This window comes from Mya arenaria, chromosome 3 (genome assembly GCF_026914265.1).
Source record: "Mya arenaria isolate MELC-2E11 chromosome 3, ASM2691426v1".
NCBI classification, from domain to species: Eukaryota; Metazoa; Mollusca; class Bivalvia; order Myida; family Myidae; genus Mya; species Mya arenaria.
Window position 1 is genome coordinate 35,246,356 of NC_069124.1, and position 23,399 is coordinate 35,269,754.

The 23,399-nt window shown below is 34.8% G+C and overlaps 1 protein-coding gene across 7 annotated transcripts in view; it reads left to right on the forward strand.

Moving 5' to 3' along the window:
- The window catches only part of LOC128227884 (anoctamin-4-like), a 39,219-nt gene that overhangs the window by 6,378 nt on the left and 9,442 nt on the right, over window positions 1-23,399 (forward strand). The window contains exons 6-23 of one of the 7 annotated variants that reach the window (XM_052938800.1): window positions 111-183; window positions 2,338-2,385; window positions 3,602-3,670; window positions 7,237-7,415; window positions 8,078-8,217; window positions 8,803-8,844; window positions 9,235-9,323; window positions 9,832-9,953; window positions 10,149-10,238; window positions 11,403-11,595; window positions 12,192-12,301; window positions 12,993-13,132; window positions 14,129-14,321; window positions 16,019-16,148; window positions 16,653-16,786; window positions 18,145-18,225; window positions 18,714-18,738; window positions 21,125-21,226. In XM_052938800.1, coding sequence (XP_052794760.1) covers window positions 111-183; window positions 2,338-2,385; window positions 3,602-3,670; window positions 7,237-7,415; window positions 8,078-8,217; window positions 8,803-8,844; window positions 9,235-9,323; window positions 9,832-9,953; window positions 10,149-10,238; window positions 11,403-11,595; window positions 12,192-12,301; window positions 12,993-13,132; window positions 14,129-14,321; window positions 16,019-16,148; window positions 16,653-16,786; window positions 18,145-18,225; window positions 18,714-18,738; window positions 21,125-21,192 — 1,926 coding nt within the window. In that variant the 3' untranslated portion in view covers window positions 21,193-21,226. Of the gene's footprint in view, window positions 1-110; window positions 184-781; window positions 815-2,337; window positions 2,386-3,601; window positions 3,671-7,236; window positions 7,416-8,077; window positions 8,218-8,802; window positions 8,845-9,234; window positions 9,324-9,831; window positions 9,954-10,148; window positions 10,239-11,402; window positions 11,596-12,191; window positions 12,302-12,992; window positions 13,133-14,128; window positions 14,322-16,018; window positions 16,149-16,652; window positions 16,787-18,144; window positions 18,226-18,713; window positions 18,739-21,124; window positions 21,227-23,399 lie in introns of all 7 variants that reach the window. The other 6 variants (XM_052938801.1, XM_052938799.1, XM_052938798.1 and 3 more) reach the window with 6 other exon arrangements.

Genomic DNA, 23,399 nt, shown 5'->3' on the forward strand with positions numbered 1-23,399 from the left:
ATAAACCTCTTTATATTTACCTCTGTTACTATAACAAATCATCATAAATGTACAAGCTAGTTGCATAATGGTGTCATTATAAAAAACAACAACAAATATTTGTATTACAGGTTGACCACATGCTGATCAACATCGACCTACGGCATCTTGGTGAAACTGGGTTTAAGAAGGGAAAAAACAAAGGTACTGGGCTAGTTTTAGATCTAGTTTTTAATGATAATTGAAAATAATTTAGCCCCCTGCCCTAGTGTCTATCCATTGTTACATGAATTGCTATGAAGTTTGTCTGTTTAAACTGTTATAAATGACACATGAAAATGGAAACCTTGCTTTTAATTCAAAAAAAAAATCAAGAATATACATGTATCCATCATAGGCAGACTTGATTAAAAAAAATATTCTTATTACATTCTAAATCTGTTTCACACAAAATCGTAATAATTGATATCAACCATAATGGAAGGTGAGAGTTGTGTAGTGGTTAAAACACCAGTTCGGCAGGGAAGCATTTTCATGTCCTCTTAAAAGGACACTGTATTCAGCAAACAGACTCAATGGTCATTCATTTCAGTTTACAGCCATCTTCACAATTGACCTTATACTAACTATATATGATGGTGGTGTATTGGTATACAAATGTACATCTCTCATTCAACAGGTCACAAGTCCCGCTAGGGGCAATTTCATATGGGAAAGTACTGATTCCTAATCCATTGTTAACAACCAAAAATGAGCTAAAGCTCATTAAGTGTTAACTAACTTTTATTTAATACAATTGAAGGAAAAAAACAGGCATGGGACGAAACACGTGGAGGTATATTTCTGCTTGTTGGGTGTAGTACATGTGCATGGATATAATAGCTTTGGGGTTACATGGCATCGGCTTGTAATTGATTATACACAAAATATGTATGGGCTGATTGGTCAGAATTTTTTTTTAAGTTAACAATGTAGTTAACCCTTTATTGTTAACTTATAAGTCTGTATTGTTCCGGCAGTTTCATGGATACATTATGATCTGCAGTATTCCTAACATGATTTGAGACAAATGTTTCAGCTGTACTGGTTTTATTTAAATACATGACAACATTATAATATATTTTACGTTTAAAACACCTTGTAAACTTAAACAAAGTTCTGAACAATCGGGCCATTGTTAATGAGAATTGTGGTATTGATGAAAAAAAGCAAAAACAAAACTATTTGTCAAATAAGTACTTTTTGTGGATTTCATGAGAATTTTAATGCACAAATTTCAATGTCCAACAAACTCGAAGAGGTTTAGACATCTCAGTAGTACCAATAACAAGTGTGCTTTGGTAATGTGTGTATTTCTGCTGTTGTTTACATTGATCCAGCACTATTAAAATGATTTTCAAATAATTAATAACATACAATATAACAGTTTGCTCTTAAATGCTAGGAATATTTATTTTTTATTTATAAAACAATACTGACATTCTTACTTAACACTGATTTTCCAAAAAATAGCTGATTTGATCATTTTTCTTGATATTTTCAATCTGCCTTTTTTCAATTCATAATCAAAATTTCCTAAAGAAACAAGCATGACTGTTTACAGTAGGTTGTGTAAATTCTGTGCCGTTTATTTGCATTTTATATACCCTAAATAATATAGGGTATAAAACTAATTTGAGGACCAGAATCTAGAATTTCATCTTTTCTGAATTAGAAAGTGTGATATATGGTATATTATATAAAAACATGAGTAGCTGGGATTTGGTTTGTTTGTTGCATATCTTAATTTCAGGCTTAGTTAAAGGGTATTACTATACCATCACTTATAGACAAATAACTTTCTTTACTACCAGTGAGTTTAAAACTTGCATTGGATATGTATGTCAGCTAAGAAGGTTCAACCATGCCTCTAAAGCCTGGCTCGCACTGGCAGGATTTAAGCCTCGATGGCTGGCAACTTAACATTGAGGCAATAATCATGGTGAATCAGGATTATCTGCATGCTATTTTTGACTTTGATTGGTCAAGATTTTAATTGTTGGATAAATATTGACCAATCCGTTAACATGTTGGCTTACTTTAACCAATCCAAAGAAATAACCAGTTTGATGTAATTGGTTGCTGATTCTTAAGCTTGATAATTATGTTTGTTAATTTAGTTTAGATCTGCATGATATTATTATCATTTAACTGTTGAAACACATTCACTTAATGTTTTAATGTTTACAACTTGTCTTGTTAATATGGTATGAAGAACCGTGTCAACCGTCACCATCACCCATATGGTATGAAGAACCGTGTCAACCGTCACCATCACCAAATATGTCTGTGACTTAGTTTTATAGGTGTTTAATCTAGGTTCTGTGGAGGATCCTGAAGGACAAAGTCAAAGCAAACAGGATGGTGGTACCACTTTGTTTGAACCCCTTACTATGCTCTTGCTACATGTATATAAGATTGCTAGTGCTAGAATACATGGGGAACTCCAGGGCCAATGTTTGCGAAAGTTCTCAAGTCTCAATCTCAGACAAACACTAAAAAAAATACAAATCTATATGTTATTAAATGTCATTGAAGCCAAGCATTGATGGTGAAAATAACTGAGTATTTATGCACAGTTTTTGGAAAATGCATGTTGTAAAGTAATTTTTTTTAGATATTAAATTATTTATTAACATCTTCGAGTATAAGTTGAGAGTTGGACATGAGACCGTTGGTCAACATGGACCCCGAGAACAGACCTGCCTGAAACAAACATAGTGTTTCTCATATATATCACTGCTCAACACAATACAACCCAAAGAAAGTCAATCAAAAATATCTGATTTTCTTTTTGCTCATACTCTTCACAATGTTTTGTCTTCTCCTTTGGAACATAAGCACTCAGCTGCCTTCTTGTAATTGCTATGGACTGAATGAATAGTATGCATGCAATTCTGCAAATATGTAGTAATCAAATCTTGGCAAAAATTATTCCCATTGAACTGGATTTGCAACATATGTTTCATATCACTTGATTTTGCTTTATCCTTCTTTTTGCCTTGGGGATAACCTTTCGATTATGCTAGGTCAAAGTATAAAGGTCAGGTATTGTGATAGCTGTGGTGTCGTCTGCAGTGTCAGATTTGGTGTCATTGTTGTGGTGTAAAAACTTTTCAAATGTGTAGCAATGGAAATAACTCTGGCTTAAATAATTGTTAAGTTATGCTCCATGACAAGCTTGAAAAATTTGTGCAAAACATAGCTCAATAAAAGTTACAGTCATGTTACCGCTGACAAAACAACCATATGTAGCCTTTTATGCCTAACTGAAAAACAACAGACGGGTATATTTCTACACAAGGTCTATTTGATTAACTTTTTAAAAAAGAAACAAGTTCTGATATATTGCTTTATTTAACAAATCACACACATTGGAATCTCTATTCCCATAAATAATGATTTCTCATGTGGAAGAAAAAAATAGAATTCACTGAAAAAAACCTTCCTACCATACCAATCAATTAGCAGGTACCTTACATGAGGAAATCAAGGCCTAAAATTCCATTAATTACATTGTCCAATGAGGGGATTTTTTAAGCTTCCAGGAAGCATTTGATAATTTATATTTGGAATATTTCAGCCAAAACTGCTGGGAACTGCTGGGGCTGCATTGATGAAAATGTGGAACTTGGAGAACTGCAGAAAGTTGGTGAGTTAAACATGCCTTAAATATGAGTAAATGTATCAGGGTTTTTTTATTGGAAATCTGATAAAACCTTCTTTTGAAAAGTTTGATCAACTCCTTATTACCCCCAAACACGGATGTATGTTTTACACCCCCACCCAAAATTTAACTAGATTGTTCCTCAAAACTAAATAAAACATGCACTTTAGAAACATTTTAATTCAGGCCCCTTAACAGGTCTAAACTAATTTTGAATCCAGATCTGCAGATTTCTACAAGCTGAATATAATAAATCACTTGGCTAACAGTTTTGTTTATGTCAGTGTCCCTTTCAAAGGTCTAGACTATATAGGAGAATTCCAAATACATTCTAAGCCTTATGACTATCTCATGACTTTATCCCATTTACTGTTCTAGACTACATGAGTATCCTATTTACTGTTCTAGACAACATGAGTATCCCATTTACTGTTCTAGACTACATGAGTATCCCATTTACAGTTCTAGACTACATGAGTATCCCATTTACAGTTCTAGACTACATGAGTATCCCATTTACAGTTCTAGACTACATGAGTATCCCATTTACAGTTCTAGACTACATGAGTATCCCATTTACTGTTCTAGACAACATGAGTATCCCATTTACAGTTCTAGACTACATGAGTATCCCATTTACAGTTCTAGACTACATGAGTATCCCATTTACAGTTCTAGACTACATGAGTATCCCATTAGGTCTAGACTACATGACTATCCCATTAGGTTTAGACTACATGAGTATCCCATTTACAGTTCTAGACTACATGAGTATCCCATTAGGTCTAGACTACATGAGTATCCCATTAGGTCTAGACTACATGAGTATCCCATTTACAGTTCTTGACTACATGAGTATCCCATTAGGTCTAGACTACATGAGTATCCCATTAGGTCTAGACTACATGAGTATCCCATTTACAGTTCTTGACTACATGAGTATTTCATTAGGTCTAGACTACATGAGTATCCCATTTACAGTTCTTGACTACATTAGTATTTCATTAGGTCTGGACTACATGAGTATTTCATTAGGTCTAGACTATATGAGTATACAAAATACAAAATACAAGAATCTTTATTTAACGTCGGGTATGTGTTTACAAGAAACATTAGCTCAATGAGCTATTTTCCGACATGAATAACAGACATACATAACATATCAAATAAAAATAACAATTAATGAGCTTGTGATTTGGAAATAAAAGTATATATGTTAAATTGAACACATGTTGAAGCACGCATACAAATACAATCAGGAACATTGGATTAGAGCATTGAGAACAATGATAACACCAAAAAAAGTTCCACTAGTTGGTATATATCACTGTAAAATGGTTAGTTGTTTCAAAAAGATAACTTAAAGGGTAATTATATGCATTGAAGTAGCAAAATTGTAAGTAGCAAAATATACAAGGGAATAACAGCTTTGTACATCGATGTATAGTTTGTAAAAAAAACTTATGATTAATCTAGCATGATAGGAAAAATCCTTTGAAAGTATTGCTTAGAGGAGGGATGATATGTATCATGTTATTTTGATATTACACCTATCACTGTAAAAGAATGTTTATTGAAAAAGTAAAGTGGTTACACCTAAACAAGATACTTGCTGAAAGAAAAACACAAGTAGTTGTATGTGTTGGACAGATGTTATTTAAATTTGAACAATCATAATTAGATATTAGCCCATGTAATTTAATTTAATTTAATAAGTTGTTATTTTAGTCAAAGAAGTCGGCTGAAATCTTTTCTGGTATTTAAATGCCATATCTTGTCCAGTGGGTGTAAGCCATCCCACTGAAAACAAAACTCCTTTTCCGTTAAGACAAAGGATAAAAGATATTCAGTGAAACATCTTATAGTTCTCAATTACTTCTATTTTTTTAAAGCAAAAAGGTATTATTTACACATTGAACATTTACAAGGGGGACCTGTCCAGGTGCTGATCAGCCTTCTAAATTCCAGGTAGTTTTGGGAGACCCTTATTTCATTTGGCAGGCTGTCCCATACCTGACTTGCCTCAAAGCGGAAAGAGTTTTTCCCATATTTAGTTGTTCTTACTGATGGAACATCTACACAGTTTTCGTATCTCAGATTAAAATTACATGTCTTAAAAATATTCTGGTGAGATACCATACAGACATTTGTAAGTTTCAATAGCAATGTATCTTAACCTGCTCAAATTTAATGTTGGCAATTGAACTCTATGAAGAAGATTTTCGTAAGTTGAGGTGTAATCATTAAAAACAATTTTTAAAGCTCTGTATTGAATCTTTTCCAATTTTTCTGTGTTGGTCTTGCTACAAAAATGCTAAACGACTGGACAGTAGTTGAAATTGGATCTGATAAAAGATTTAAAGACAATAAGCTTAGTATTGGTTGTCAAAAAATTGCTTAGTCTTTGAAGAATATTCAATTGCTTAGCTTTTTTGCACATTTTAGAAATCTGGGCATCAAAATTTAATAAACTATCTACTTCAACACCTAAAAGTTTCACTAAGTCTTGCTCTTCACAAACAATGGTGTGATTAAGTATATTGAATTGTTTTATTTCTTTAACAGACCTTGAGCCAACTGAAAGTGCCTGAAATTTGTCAGGGTCAGCCTGCATTTGATTGGAAGTAAACCAGTTTATCAAAATGTTACTTTCTTCTTCAAGAGTGGTCTTAACAATATCAGGATTTTTATCACACACAGAAAGAGTATTATCATCTGCATAATTATACAAAGCTGCATTATTAATAAAGAAGAAAATGTCCCATTAGGTCTGGACTTTATTAGCATTTCATTAGGTCTAGACTATATGAATATTCCATTAGGTCTGGACTTTATTAGTAACCCATTAGGTCTAGACTTTATGAGTATCCCATAAGGTCTAGACTATATAAGTATCCCATTAGGTCTAGACGATATGAGTATCCCATTAGGTCTGGACTTTATTAGTTGCCCATTAGGTCTGGACTTTATGAGTATCCCTTAGGTCTAGACTACATGAGTATCCCATTAGGTCTAGACTACATGAGTATCCCATTAGGTCTAGACTACATGCGTATCCCATTAGGCCTAGACTACATGCATATCCCATAAGGTCTAGACCTTATGAATTAACCATTAGGTCTAGACTACATGAGTATCCCATAAGGTCGAGATTATATGATATTCCAATAAGGTCTAGACTACATGAGTATCCCATTAGGTCTAGACTTTACGATAATCCCATAAGGTCTAGACTACATAAGGTCTAGACTACATGAGTATCCCATTAGGTCTAGACTACATGAGTATCCCATTAGGTCTAGACTATAAGTTATATGATTATCCCATTTACATGTCTAGACTTTATGAGTATCCCATTAGCAAGGCCAAACTATATGAGTATCACATTTACAAATGAAGACTATAGGAGTATCCCATTTACAAATGAAGACTATAGGAGTATCCCATTTACAAATGAAGACTATAGGAGTATCCCATTCAATCCTATTATTATGAGTGTCCCATTTGCAGGTATAGACTAAATGTACATGTATAGAATATGCAATATGCAGGTCTTGACTATATGATGATGGAGAAGGTCTACACAGAGAAGTTTGTGCTTCATGAGGAGTCAGCCTACCATCCAGACATGTCTAAAGAAGACAAGAAGAAATTGCCCAAGGATGATGAGACTCTCAAACACGACCCTCGGCTGGACCTGACCCTGACCTGGCCGAAGAGCTTCTTCAAGGTTTGTTAGAAGCAATTCAGGGCATTATTCCTGAACAGAAATGAAGAAGGAGCAATTTATAGAAATTGCAATGTTGAAAACAAATCATGCTTGGTCCAATACATAAAATTAATTAATGTATCTTATGAGTGTCAACAATGTGGTCAGCACCTTTCTTCATGGCCTCTTTTCATGTGCAAGATTTGTTATAAAATAAGTAGCTTGAGTATTGGTCGTCCTTAAAAGAAAACTGTCATGTCTGTAACTATAAATACCATCTTGTTAAGACAGTTCCATCCAACATGGAAGATATGTAACTATTTTAGGTAAAAGACTCTATGCACTTTGCCTTGTTTCATATCCAGCCATTATGGAAGGCACTCAACTACTTTGGGGAGAAGATGGCCATGAACTTTGCCTGGACTGGGGTGCTCATTTCTACTCTGTGATGTCATAATTTGATTCAGTTCCAGTCATTGTAAAAAATTCGTAACTATTTTGGGGAGAAGATGGCCATGTACTTTGCCTGGACTGGGGTGCTCATTTCTACTCTGTGATGTCATAATTTGATTCAGTTCCAGTCATTGTAAAAAATTCGTAACTATTTTGGGGAGAAGATGGCCATGTACTTTGCCTGGACTGGGGTGCTCATTTCTACTCTGTGATGTCATAATTTGTTTCAGTTCCAACCATTGTGGAAGATTCGCAACTATTTTGGAGAGAAGATTGGTATGTACTTTGCCTGGACTGGGGTGCTAATTTCCACACTATGGCTGCCCACGCTGTTTGGGTTCGCTGTCTTCCTGTACGGACTTGTGGAGAGGTAAATATTTCATTTCTGTTTCATTTATGATAAGCCCCTGTTGTTAATGTACTTTGATACAATGCTAATACTAAAAGTTATTACTTCTAGTACGTTTTTCAATCTGTCTGCAGTGAAGTCACTAATACAATCACCTACAACAAAACCATGAGATTTTAGCCAACACCATTTTCATCCTTTGGGTAGGGATTTTGGCCAAGACAAATTGGAGCAAGCTAACAAAATAAAAATAGATTTTGTTTAAGAATAGGGGCAGGCAAAGTCTTAACAATTTTATCTTTTTATATTTAGAATAATTCTGAACAATTGCATAGTTACTCACCCTTACAAGTGTAAGCCAAAGAAAGTACACCATGAAATAGTTATTCTTTATACCTGTTTCATTCTTCTGGAACTTTTACATAGACATGATATGACATATTTTTGCAGTACTATCTACAGTTTGGCTACACAACAAAGCTTTGTTTGGCTTTTTTTCTTCTTTTTGTTTTGTTTCTTACATGAAATGCATGCTATTAAAACATTGTATGTTTCTAAATGAATTTAAATGGGCTCTTGTTGCATGTTTTCTTTTCATGGTTACAGCATACGCAATACAGCAGATTCTGCAAGCACAGGACAAAGCAAGTATGTGGTCCTCTATTAACTTCTGCTAAATGTTTAGCCTCTATAAACCTCTGCCAAATGTTATGGTGGCAGCATATGATTATAAGGAATACATGATGATTACATTGTTTGAGGGTTTATTAAGAGTTGTTTTTTTTATGACAAACTGGAATCTTTTTAGGGTGCATGTGCTCTAGATTCCATTCAGTCCATTAGTCAGTTTTTTTACACTCAAAACACTTGGATTCTAATTTTAAATTTAAGTGAACCCTAAGATGGTTATTGTATCAGGCCTTTGGGTTTCTATCTAGGATACAAAAGTTATTCATATCAGCTAATATGTCTCCACTTTGACTCGAAATTATATAAGTTTACACTATGCTTCATTAGATTTTGTATTTCTTTTCAAAGCTCAACCCTCACAGATCTGTTCGTGAACATCAAGGGTTCATTCGACAATGATGTGACACCATTCTTTGCAATGTTCCTCTGCATTTGGGGTAGGATGTTTTGTTATTTAAATTCTTGGTTGTAAACCCAAATATACAAGCCCTTATTTAATTCCAAAAGAATACTCTACTAAAAATAATACTGTTAACAATTAGCATAATTCTAAGTCATGTTAAGATGTTGCCTAGGATGTTGTCTTAGTCAATAGTTGACAGAAAGTAAAATCTTACTGTCATATTTTCATTATTAAGCCTGCGCATATGGGTCTACGTCTCTGTAATTTATTGGCTGATTGTTCAGAACTTTGTTTAAGTTAACAATGTTGTTAACAAGGTTATTCTTAGCTTTTAAAGGTGATATATTTCATGATTTGCTTATAAACAAGCAGAGCTGAAACAGTTATTGTCTCAACATATGTAAGAAGTACTGTGGCCCATGAATGTATCAATTAATTTTTCAGAGAAGTAAATATTTGAAAGTTAATAATGATCACATCAACAAATGTTAACAAAGCTCTGACTAAGGGGCTGACTATATTCTCCATTTGTTTACCCACAGGTACAATATTTCTGGAGGTTTGGAAGAGGAAGCAATCTGAGTTGGCTTATCAGTGGGATGTCGACCAGTTTGAGGAAAACGAGCCTGACAGGCCGGAGTTCTACGGGACAAAAGAAAGAATTGTATGAACATTTAAATTATTTATACCACATTATTTTGGTGATCAAAGAAGTAGTGTTTATGCATAAATTAAACTAAACAAGTTATCAACTGGCATAAGTCAAGGTCAAAATTCTGTTCATAGAATAGTTGGATGAAATGCATTTCTGTATTAAAGAAAGAATAATACAGATTTATATGCTTAATTATGCTCACAGGACCCAGTAACGAATGAAGTGGACTGGTATTACCCATTCAAGAAGCGAGCATGGAAGATCTGTCTCTCAACAGGAACCTTGCTCTTCATGGTAAAAAAAGACATAAATTACAACGTTCTGTAGGTTAACATGCTCTGCTTTAGTTTCCAGTAATTATTTTGCCTACTTGCCAGACAGTCACAGGTAGATTTTTGAGTGTTGACAAAAAATATTTAGAAATCAAACAATTTAAAAAGATTACAAAGCGTAGCCTAATGGATTTTTAATATTTAACTATAGCTAAAATATTAATACGGAATATAAAATCTTAATGATTTACATGTAAATGCCCCATGCTGTGATAGTCTTGTGATGAACATGTAAATGCCCCATGATGTGATAGTCTTGTACATGTAAATGCCCCATGAGGTGATAGTCTTGTACATGTAAATGCCACATGATGCGATGGGCTTCTGATGTAAATGTAAATGCCCCATGAGGTGATAGTCTTGTACATGTAAATGCCCCAGGATGTGATAGTTTTGTTCATGTAAATGCCCCATGATGTGATGGGCTTGTGATGAACATGTAAATGCCCCATGATGTGTTGGGCTTGTGATGTGCATGTAAATGCCCCATGATGTGATAGTCTTGTACATGTAAATGCCCCATGATGTGATGGGCTTGTGATGAACATGTAAATGCCCCATGATGTGATAGTCTTGTGATGAACATGTAAATGCCCCATGATGTGATAGTCTTGTACATGTAAATGCCCCATGATGTGATAGTCTTGTACATGTAAATGCCCCATGATGTGATAGTCTTGTACATGTAAATGCCCCATGATGTGATAGTCTTGTACATGTAAATGCCCCATGATGTGATAGTCTTGTACATGTAAATGCCCCATGATGTGATAGTCTTGTACATGTAAATGCCCCATGATGTGATGGGCTTGTGATGAACATGTAAATGCCCCATGATGTGATAGTAGTGTGATGTACATGTAAATGTCTCATGATGTGATAGTAGTGTGATGTACATGTAAATGTCTCATGATGTGATAGTAGTGTGATGTACATGTAAATGCCCCATGATGTGATAGTAGTGTGATGTACATGTAAATGTCTCATGATGTGATAGTCTTGTGATGAACATGTAAATACCCCATGATGCGACAGTCTTGTGATGAACATGTAAATGTTGCTGATAATATAAAATATAAATGAAAGTTTGAAGTAATGTTATGATATTGTATATTTGACTTTGTAGGTGTGTATAGTTATTATCAGCGTGGTAGGTGTTATAGTGTACCGTGTGATTGCGACTGTTGACTACTGCCCTGGCCTCCCAGCAAGCGAGTGCCTCTTCATCTCCACCCTGCTGTCATCCATTATGAATGCTGTGTCCATTCTCATCCTCGGGAGAATATACGACTATGTAGCAAGGAAACTCACAGACTGGGGTACAAGTTTTAAGATAACTTTTTGTGAATTATGCATAGTTGCGATTGATAAAGATTTCTCCATTTTTTACACAAATTACATTATTACATAAATTATAGATTGTCATATGATAAGTGACACACATAGAAATAAATAAACATGAGCATATACATTTATGGTGATCTAGTGGTATAGGTGTCCCCCTCCCATCCAAATGGGGATGGGTTTGATCCCTATGAGGCTGACATTGATCTAGTTATATGTGTTTGCCTCCCAGCCAAATGGGTATGGGTTTTATCCCCACCAGGGTGAGAGTGATCTTGTGGCATAGGTGTCTGTCTCTCACCCAGGTTGTGGGTTGGATCTCCACCAGAGGTACTCTTTCATGGGCTCTGAAAAAGGACAATTATACTGTTTTCTACCCAAGAGTGGTGCTACATAATGAGTGATTCACATTAGCTTTTAGTTGTCTTCACTAACAAGCTGTAATAAATTAGTTTAAACTTAAGGCATACTAATTTTGCCATGTATTTAAACTCAGAGTTTCAAGTTGACAGACACCATCAAATGCATTGTTTAAAGACAGATTTGACTCATTATTATAATTTCATTTCAGAGAACCACAGGACAGATACGAAATACAATGATGCCCTGATTATAAAGTTGTTTGCCTTCCAGTTTGTCAACAACTACTCATCTTGTTTCTACATTGCTTTTGTTAGAGGGGTATGCTTGTCTATTTTATAAGCTTGTCTGGATTTTGAAGGAAATAATTGAGATATTGTCATGACCAAGGTGTCGTTGTCATTGCCGGCATGTTAAAACTTAAACCTTTGCCAAACTGTCAAAATATTCATATTAAACTTTATACACATGTTGCAAAAGACAATGCAAACATGTGTAGCAAGGTCCATGATAATTTGAGTTATGTCTCTAAATAATGAGGGAATAAAAATGGACAAGCTTTGGCATCCCGCCATGGCATATTGTTTCCTTGTATTATACTAAAGGATTATTTCTGTAATAAGTAGAAGTTGTTCAGAACTTTTAACTCATGTATGATGTATAAGAAAATCCAATTTCACACACAAAACTATATAACAAAATAATATACTGCAGCTGTATATAAGACTTGCTAATTCTTTGATTTGGTTAAAGTTAGTCAAAACATGAATTGATTTGACAAATATTTATCCAATAATTACTGTTAACTATTCTTATTACTTCTAAGTGCAATCTAGCCAAAGATAATCTGTGGATAACTTACCAAGTTTAATACTATTGGCTGCTTAACACTTGTCATTTCATTTAGTCCTTTTCATCAAAGAAAAACAAGTTTTTAAAAACTATGGATTTGAAAAATTGCTGATTGTAGATATAAATGTCCATGTAAATAATAATTCATATTGTATTTCAGCGTCTTGATACTGGCATGTTCGGGAATGATAAATACACAGACAATTGTGAGGGGACATGTATGTCACAGCTCTCGTTCCAAATCCTCGTGCTCATGATCACAAAACCACTCCCCAAGTTTGCTACCGATGTTATTATGCCGTGAGTTCATACTGACTTCCTTAATAGCTGTAACAAAGTCATTTGTAGCCTTTTCTGTTTTTCTAGGAAAGAAAACTTGAGGATCCTGGTATTGACATAAATCTACCTGATGTTGTCATGGTTGGCAGCAGCAGCAGCAGTTAGCTTTAGCAAATGTTAAACCTTTCAAGAAATTCCTATTTAAGTTATGTCTGTTACCAATGAATCTTTACAGATATGTAATGCAAGGCCTGATTCTGTAGCTAAGATAACTATTGATTTTAACCTCTTGACCAACTTTGAGCAGTGAACAAGCATAAGCGTATGCTGGGGTCATCAAATTTTTAGTTTAAAAATTATATCCATGTGTTGATTAAATTCTCTTGCAAAGTCAGCAAACACCTGAGATAATGTAATTTCTGCGACATCAATGAGTTAAGAAAGGTTCAAATGAAGTGCCTATAAAACATGTAACAATTATGCTAATAAATAACCTTTAATATATTTATATATGATCAATATATTAACTCAACCATAAATCAATGGCAATATCTTTTTAATATATATATGCTTAATGCTTTTCATCTTATAGTGTTGTGTCTCTGACTTGATGTTTGGTTACTGAGGAAATGGTTGCTAGAAAAATCATTGGGTGGTTAGTAAGTGGTTGATAAGGTCATTGGTTGCTAATGATGTCATTGTTGCTAAGGAGATCACAGGTAAAAAAGAAAGAGGTTGTCATTGGTTGCTTAGTTAGCCATTAGTTGATTATGAATGAAGTTATTGCTTGCTTAGGAAGTCATTTGTTACTATGGATTTTGGATGTTACTTTTAAACCACTACATGAGGCTACATAAATCCCAAATATCAAGGGATTGAGCCTTGCGGTGTCAGAAAAGATTATTTTACTATATGTTTATAGGTCTTGGTAATATTTCAGGCTATTGGGCTTGGCCCTGTAGTTCACATTGCATTATTGTACACTGTTGTACAAAGTCCTTGATATTTTCTTTATAGGTGGGCATTAAAGTTATGGCGGAAACACTGTCAGTGCTGTGCCTGCATTCCTTTTCTAAGAAAACTCTTGAAGATAAACACCAAGCCAGACTCCGAAAAATCTTTGCTAGAAATTGAATGTGAAAAACCGACCCTCGGAAACTTCACCCTTGGCGAATATACAGAGAAATGCATCTTGTATGGATTGATGATGGTAAGAATAACTTTTTCTATCAATCGTGTTAAACCTTGTTAGCTCGACTATTCGAAGAATAGGTGGGCTATACTACTCGCCCCAGCGTCGGCGTCCGGTTAAAGTTTTAGGGCAAGTTGGGATTTTCACTTATAAGTCCAATACCTTTCATTCAATTGAGTTCATACTTCACACAGTTGTTCAGGGCCATCACATGATGAGGTTAGATAACTCCATATTATTCTTTACACAGATTATGGTCCCTGATTGACTATGAAACTTAGGTTGAAGTTTTAGGGCAGGTTGGGATATTTATAAATAACTTCTATACCCTTTGTTCAATTGACTTAATATTTCACACAGTTGTTCAGGACCATCACACAATGAGGTTACATAACTCCATATTATCCTTAATACAAGTTATGGCCCCTGATTGACTTTGATTAAGTTTTATGGCAGGTTAAAGTTTTAGGGCAAGTTCTGATTTTAACTTAAAACTCCAATACCATTTATTCAATTGACTTAATACTTCACACAGTTGTTCAGAGCCATCACATAATGAGGTTAGATAACTCCATATTATCTTTTTTACAAATTATGGCCCCTGATTGACTATGGAACTTAGGTTAAAGTTTTAGGGCAGGTAGGTATATTTATTAATAACTTCTATACCCTTCATTCTATTGACTTAATACTTCACACAATTGTTCAGGACCATCACCCAATGAGGTTACATAACTCCATATCCTTACTACAAGTTATGGCCCATGATTGACTTAGGTTAAAGTTTTAGACAAGTAAAAGTTAAGGGCAAGTTGGGATTTTAATGAAAAAACTTCTATACCTTTCATTCAATGCACTTAATAAAATTCAAAATTATTTACGACCATCTTACCATCCTACAACAAGAAACATAACTCCATTTTAACCCTAAATACAAATTATGTCCCTTGAATATATATAAATATATTTATTTTTTCTTTTGACAGTCACATTTTTACATTCTAAACCAGTTTTTTACCAAGGGAAAACAAGGAGGGCTATACTATATGGCCCTTGATTTTTTATTTTTTTTTTATTTTTTTTTTTATTTTTTTTTAAATTTCTTTTGAAACCCATATTTGTATATTCCTTACCACATTTTCATCATTGGAAATCAAGTTATTTGAATGACTTGCGTCATTTTGGGTGGTGGAAGGGCAGCATCAAAGTCACCTTATGCATTGAATAATTTTAGTTAGGTTTGACATAAATAGACCAAACTTGGTAATATTACATTTTTATTTTATTCACTTCTAAGTCAAAGCGGCAAAGTCAAAGCGGCAAAGTTGAGCGCTCTGTCTTACGACAGCTCTTATTCTTTGACCCTAGCCCTGTAAAGGATGCAGATTTACAGAGTCTGTTTTGCAATTGAATTTTTTTTTTTAATAAATATATATATTAAAGCTCTCAGATGGAACCCACAGACTGTTAAAGGCAATGCCTGCAGATACATCAGTTTACTGTGATAATGATTATATAATATAGATCATTGTAGGGTTAAATACTCAAATGCTCAAAAGCTAAATACTCAAATTCTAAAAAATACACAGATAATTGTTAAGTCATATACAGTGAAAAACAATGTAGTTATTATATAAACATATTCATCTCGTCCAACCATAAATTCCATATTAATTATATTGAGTATATTTTCATGTTCATACCGGCAATTTCAGCTGTTTGCAGCCTCATTTCCCCTGGCCCCGTTGTTGGCAATCCTGTTTCTGATGATTGACATCCGTGTGGATGCGTGGAGAATGCTCTGGGTGAACCAGAGACCTCAGGCTATCATTGCAGAGGATATAGGTATAAAAACCTAATACTGATTAAAAAAGTATTTTGTATTTTGGCGATGTTTCTGTTTCTGATGATCGATGTCGAGATTGTAGGCCATCATTGCAGAGGATATAGGTACATTTTGTTCCATAGTTTTTATATGTGTATTTTAACTTTTAGTTTAGATTTTAGTTGTTTTTAAATGTCATGATTGACAGTTTTGAAAGATTGTAAGTATGAAAATGTCCACACAAACCATGTTTTTTAGTCTGTCATTTTATTTAAAATAATGATTGAGTAATTGCTTGAATACAACAAAACTTTACAGTTTTAATGCAGTGACAAGAAGAGATGCGCATGTCGCCAACATGGTCTGGTCTGACTATTTTTGACTCTTGAATTATTTCCTGGCAAGTGGTTTGTGATCCTGAAATTGCTTAACTTCTACAGGGTTTTGAGCAATGCCTTTTTGATTGCCTTTACATCTTTTTTCCGAATTTTCTGTCTTATCTTGTAATTTCATTGTATTTCAAGGTACGTGGTTTGTGATCCTGAATTTCCTGAACTTCTGCGGGGTTGTGAGCAATGCCTTCCTGATTGCCTTTACTTCCACCTGGGGAAGCAAGTACAGCACGGCCGACAAGCTCTGGATAGTTATCGGGTTTGAGGTATTACATTGCTTAGTTTTACTGATGATCACTAGTCTTTGTCTAAATATACCCAGAAACACCCTCAGTGGGTCTCAAACATGTGACCCCTACTGCTGACACACCTAGCAGCCAAATGATGTTAACATTACAGATTTATTTCATGAAAAGTACAGTTGACATCATATTAAATACAACACAAACACATAAGAATTTTAGTGTATGCCTAAATATTCTGTGACAATACAGTGCTTGTCTGAATATTCTGTGTCAATACAGTGCTTGTCTGAATATTCTGTGTCAATACAGTGCTTGTCTGAATATTCTGTGTCAAAACAGTGCTTGTCTGAATATTCTGTGTCAATACAGTGCTTGTCTGAATATTCTGTGTCAAAACAGTGCTTGTCTGATTATTCTGTGTCAATACAGTGCCTGTCTGAATATTCCGAATCATTACAGTGCTTGTCTAAATATTCCGTGTCAATACAGTGCTTGTCTAAATATTCTGTGACAATACAGTGCTTGTCTGAATATTCTGTGTCAATACAGTGCTTGTCTGAATATTCTGTGTCAATACAGTGCTTGTCTGAATATTCTGTGTCAATACAGTGCTTGTCTGAATATTCCGTGACAATACAGTGCTTGTCTGAATGTTCTGTGGCAATACAGTGCCTCTCTGAATATTCTGAATCATTACAGTGCTTGTCTGAAAATTACGAATCATTACAGTGTACCGGTATGTCTGAATATTCCATGTCTGTATCTATGTAGTGTATGTCTGAATATTCCATGATAATACAGTGAATGTCAAAGTATTCCATGATAATACAGTGAATGTCAAAGTATTCCATGTCTATACAGTGAATGTCTGAATATTCCATGTCAATTCAGTGATTGTCTGAATATTCTATGTCAATACAGTGTATGTCTGAATATTCCGTGTCAATACAGTGTATGTCTAAATATTCAGTGTCAATACAGGGCATGTCTGAATATTTCGTGTCAATACAGTTATTGCTGAATATATTGTATGTTGCAGCCCTTGGACATGTCACTGACATTTGCAATTTGCAATTTGTTTTAAGCTTGTTTGTATTTCAAAGAAAAAAAGTTAAGGTATAATCTTAGCCTTAGCATCATTATTTTCAGCTGCGTCTTATTAATGACAGAAGAGATATGCAAAACCTAAACCTATTTACATACTCAGATAACACTCAAATAATCAGACAAATCTTGGTACGTCTTGTTAAAAGTAATATGCCAGTACATTCATATTGTGTAACTAATCCCATAACTCCTAATCAAAATGGTTTAGTTTTGACCACAAAAAGCAGACAAGAGTTTACTTGTAATTGACAGATATTATGTTTATGTTTCAGCACATTGTGTTTTCTGTGAAGTTCCTGGTGGCATATATGATACCAGACGTTCCTGGGTCAGTGGCGCTAGCAAGACGGAAGGTAATGTTGCCCTAAATATTTTATTATTTATTTTTTTCCATTTGTAATTATTATATTTTCATCATTCCGTATATAAGCTTACTGTATTTTATTTTTTTTCAAAGAATGAAGTCAAAATATTGTCATTGCTGTCTCTTAATTTATGTGTTGTTTAATCATCAACACAAATAGGTGGGGTTATATAGTAAAATATGGGGGAAATATTGTTTGCATGGCAACAGAAATAATAAAAATACCTCACAAAGTAAAAAAGGAATGAGTAAGGTTTATGAAGCTTAGTTAGTAGAGGAGTAAAGTATTGCTATCTAGTTGCTACTTAGTGACTTCTTTTACTTTAAAAACAACAAATTTGATAATTTAAATAACAGAAGACAATACTAGCTATTTACATTAGCAGACAAGTTTAGGCTTTTGTTAAGATAGTATTAGCTCTGTTATTTGCATAAGCTTAACTACAGTTTCAAAAATTATAACTATTTTGATTTTAGAAACATGTCTTAATTCAATCAAAAGGTGGGTATAAGATTTTCGCTTAGACTTACACAAAATGTATTTTATAAACTACTTGAAAACTGACCTAATACTGACTAGTAACACCCTTTTTCGCTTAAAGCTGCACTCTCACAGATTAAATGTTTTCACAACTTTTTTATTTTTTGTATTGGAACGAGCCAATTTTAGCGAAAGTGCATGGAAACCAGTTATATAACACTGCTGACAAAAAATTATATCGCAGATTCTATATTTAAGTTCAAAAATTGATGTTTTATGCATTTTTTTTTAAACCATTAGTAACGGTTTAAGCCATAAAACATTAATTTTTGAACGGAAATATAAGAATCTGTGATCTGATCTTTTGTCAGCAATCTTTTATCACTGGTTTGCAGATATTTACGCAACAATTTGCTCTTTCCAAGACCAAAAATAAAAAAGTTGTAAAAACGGTATATCTGTGAGAGTGCAGCTTTAACACCTATTTCTGAACTGATGTTAAATGTTTATATCATGTCTCTGTATTTCGCTTAATTGTTTTATGTGTCAACAATGTTACTAGGGTTGAAAGCAAAAAAAAGTAAAAACCTTTTTTTTGTTGTTAATTACCATAGTTTAAAAACAGGTGCTGGTAAAACCAATACTATTCTGAAATTTATATAACCAATTTTGAGAAAGAGAATCCAGAATAATTTTATCATTGTTCTTCCATCTAGTTTAAACTTACCTGTATTTGTTTTAAAACAAGTTATTATAACAACATTATATCAATCACTTTCAATGGCACCATGTTACACATGGTGTGTTCTTGTGTCGTGGGGGGAAACCAGAGTACGCGGAGGAAAACCACTTGTTAGGCTTGGTGACAACAAACCAAACTTATGTGCACCCAGGCCAGGAATCGAACCATGGTCTCCTAGGTTAGCTTTCTTCCTTGTTAGTGAACATTTTATGGATATACCACATGAATGCCAGAGTCATAATGGCATTTTTGTGTTGTTTCACACAACATTGCTTCATACTTTTTTGACATTTAACTGCACCAAAATATTCATTTGACTTATTGAAGATTTTGAATTTTTGAAAGAAAATAGAGTGGTAATTCTGACGAGTAGAACAGCGATTTTGTGTTACCTATGGAAGCCCTAAAACCCTTCTGCTTTCATCGCTTAAAGTGTTTGTATTCTGAATTCAATGTTTTTTGGCTTCCATGCTTACTGAAACATTTTATTGTTGAAGATAAATATACATGTAAACATGTATAGTAAGAAATGTGAGTCTAAAAAAAGCATATGAGTTGTTTGTTGTAGCATTATCATGGATGAAAAATTAAAGTATAATGTGTTAACTGTTTGGTGTTTATTTACAGTAATGTCGAAAGAAGTGGCATTTATAGTGGAAGCCTTTTTCTTCTATGTGTGTGATTTTGTTATTGATGTTTGTTTGATAAAACATTTAGTTTTTCTTTAACCTTAACTTTTTTATAATTTTTTATCATCTTATTTGTCATATTGATGTAGCTTATACGCAATAATGTAAATAATATTAAATGCACCAAATTTCCGAGTTATAAAAATTACATGAGAGCAAAGCTTGAATTGTATAATTTCTCGAGGGTATTAGTTTAGTAACTGTTTTGTACCATATCTTCATGGACAGTGTTCAATAAGTAAACTGTATATGAGTGATACATTGTGTTATTTGTTGCACACTACTTATTGCATGGTAAAAGCTGTGCCTGCTTATTACCATTCTGAAATGAGGATTAATGAATGAAACAAAAGAAGGAAAAGGCTGTCCAGTATGGTACTAACACTGATTGTTCACTTAAGCATAAACATATACAAAGTCTTATTACTCTTATCAAAATATTATTGGAGTTATGCCCATTGATTTTTGAAAAAATTGGACAAGCATCGATATCTGCATGTGATTTTTTTGTTTTTATTATTACTGAATACATTTTATCAATTTTTTGGGGCTGAGGTTCTGAGCTTTTGTTCGCCTTTCCATTCATACATACAATGTATATCAAATCTTTCGAGTAACAACCCTTCCTTCATTTACTTTTAATAAACTGTGATCATTTGTTATTATTATAAGTCATTTAATGAGTAATTTCATTTTCTAAACAAACACTCATCTAATTTCACAATAATGTTTAATAATGGTGATTTTTTGTGTGTTTGCCAAATATTACACTTTTGAAAATATTATACAAATAAATCATACTTTTATTGTAGTTGTTTTTCTATGAAAGTTGTCTGTACATAATCACATAGTTATTGTTATTGTTTTTGTATGTTAACTATATTTATTTTAGAACAAAAAAGAAAGAAAATTAACAACACATTTCAGGGACTAACAATTTTACAATTGTTTAATTATCTGTCAATGCTGTCTTCAGAAACGTTTTCAAATCCAAAAGAAAATGGCGGAGGAAGCCTTGAAGGACAAAGAGATGCCGCAATCTAAAAACTTCACACATGGGAAGAATAGCCTTGAGTAGGTAAAGATAACCCCATTAAAGTGCAAGCATTCTCACCCATTGTACATGCAAAATATACATGTCAGGTAAAAGTACACTCATTACAGTAAGAAAATGTGCACCCATTACAGTGGGTAAAGGTGCGCTCATTAGATTAGGTAAAGGTGCACTCATTACAGTAGGTAAAAGTGCACTCAAAACAGTAGTTAAGGTGCACTCATTACAGTAGGTAAATGTGCGCTCATTACAGTAAGTAAAGGTGTACTTATTATGGTTGGTAAAGGTGCACTCAGTTCAGTAGGTAAAGGTGCGCTCAGTTCAGTAGGTAAATGTGCGCTCAGTTCAGTAGGTAAAGCTGCGCTCATTACAGTAGGTAAAGGTGCGCTCATTACAGTAAGTAAAGGTGTACTTATTATGGTTGGTAAAGGTGCACTCAGTTCAGTAGGTAAAGGTGCGCTCAGTTCAGTAGGTAAAGGTGCGCTCATTACAGTAGGTAAAGGTGCGCTCAGTTCAGTAGGTAAAGGTGCACTCATTACAGTAGGTAAAGGTGCACTCACTACAGTAGGTAAAGGTGCGCTCAGTTCAGTAGGTAAAGGTGCGCTCAGTTCAGTAGGTAAATGTGCGCTCATTACAGTAGGTAAAGGTGCGCTCAGTTCAGTAGGTAAAGGTGCACTCAGTTCAGTAGGTAAAGGTGCACTCATTACAGTAGGTAAAGGTGCGCTCAGTTCAGTAGGTAAAGGTGCACTCAGTTCAGTAGGTAAAGGTGCGCTCAGTTCAGTAGGTAAAGGTGCACTCAGTTCAGTAGGTAAAGGTGCACTCAGTTCAGTAGGTAAAGGTGCGCTCATTACAGTAGGTAAAGGTGCACTCAGTTCAGTAGGTAAAGGTGCGCTCAGTTCAGTAGGTAAAGGTGCGCTCATTACAGTAGGTAAAGGTGCGCTCAGTTCAGTAGGTAAAGGTGCACTCAGTTCAGTAGGTAAAGGTGCTCTCATTACAGTAGTTAAAGGTGCGCTCAGTTCAGTAGGTAAAATTGCACTCAGTTCAGTAGGTAAAGGTGCGCTCATTACAGTAGGTAAAGGTGCGCTTAGTTCAGTAGGTAAAGGTGCGCTCAGTTCAGTAGGTAAAGGTGCACTCAGTTCAGTAGGTAAAGGTGCGCTCATTACAGTAGGTAAAGGTGCACTCAGTTCAGTAGGTAAAGGTGCGCTCATTACAGTAGGTAAAGGTGCGCTCAGTTCAGTAGGTAAAGGTGCGCTCAGTTCAGTAGGTAAAGGTGCACTCAGTTCAGTAGGTAAAGGTGCGCTCATTACAGTAGGTAAAGGTGCGCTCAGTTCAGTAGGTAAAGGTGCGCTCAGTTCAGTAGGTAAAGGTGCACTCAGTTCAGTAGGTAAAGGTGCGCTCATTACAGTAGGTAAAGGTGCACTCAGTTCAGTAGGTAAAGGTGCACTCAGTTCAGTAGGTAAAGGTGCACTCAGTTCAGTAGGTAAAGGTGCGCTCATTACAGTAGGTAAAGGTGCGCTCAGTTCAGTAGGTAAATGTGCGCTCAGTTCAGTAGGTAAAGGTGCGCTCAGTTCAGTAGGTAAAGGTGCACTCAGTTCAGTAGGTAAAGGTGCACTCAGTTCAGTAGGTAAAGGTGCGCTCAGTTCAGTAGGTAAAGGTGCGCTCATTACAGAAGGTAAAGGTGCGCTCAGTTCAGTAGGTAAAGGTGCACTCAGTTCAGTAGGTAAAGGTGCACTCAGTTCAGTAGGTAAAGATGCGCTCATTACAGTAGGTAAAGGTGCACTCAGTACAGTAGGTAAAGGTGCGCTCAGTTCAGTAGGTAAAGGTGCGCTCAGTTCAGTAGGTAAAGGTGCACTCAGTTCAGTAGGTAAAGGTGCACTCAGTTCAGTAGGTAAAAGTGCGCTCAGTTCAGTAGGTAAAGGTGCACTCATTACAGTAGGTAAAGGTGCGCTCAGTTCAGTAGGTAAAGGTGCACTCAGTTCAGTAGGTAAAGGTGCACTCAGTTCAGTAGGTAAAGATGCGCTCATTACAGTAGGTAAAGGTGCGCTCAGTTCAGTAGGTAAAGGTGCGCTCAGTTCAGTAGGTAAAGGTGCGCTCAGTTCAGTAGGTAAAGGTGCGCTCAGTTCAGTAGGTAAAGGTGCACTCAGTTCAGTAGGTAAAGGTGCGCTCAGTTCAGTAGGTAAAGGTGCGCTCAGTTCAG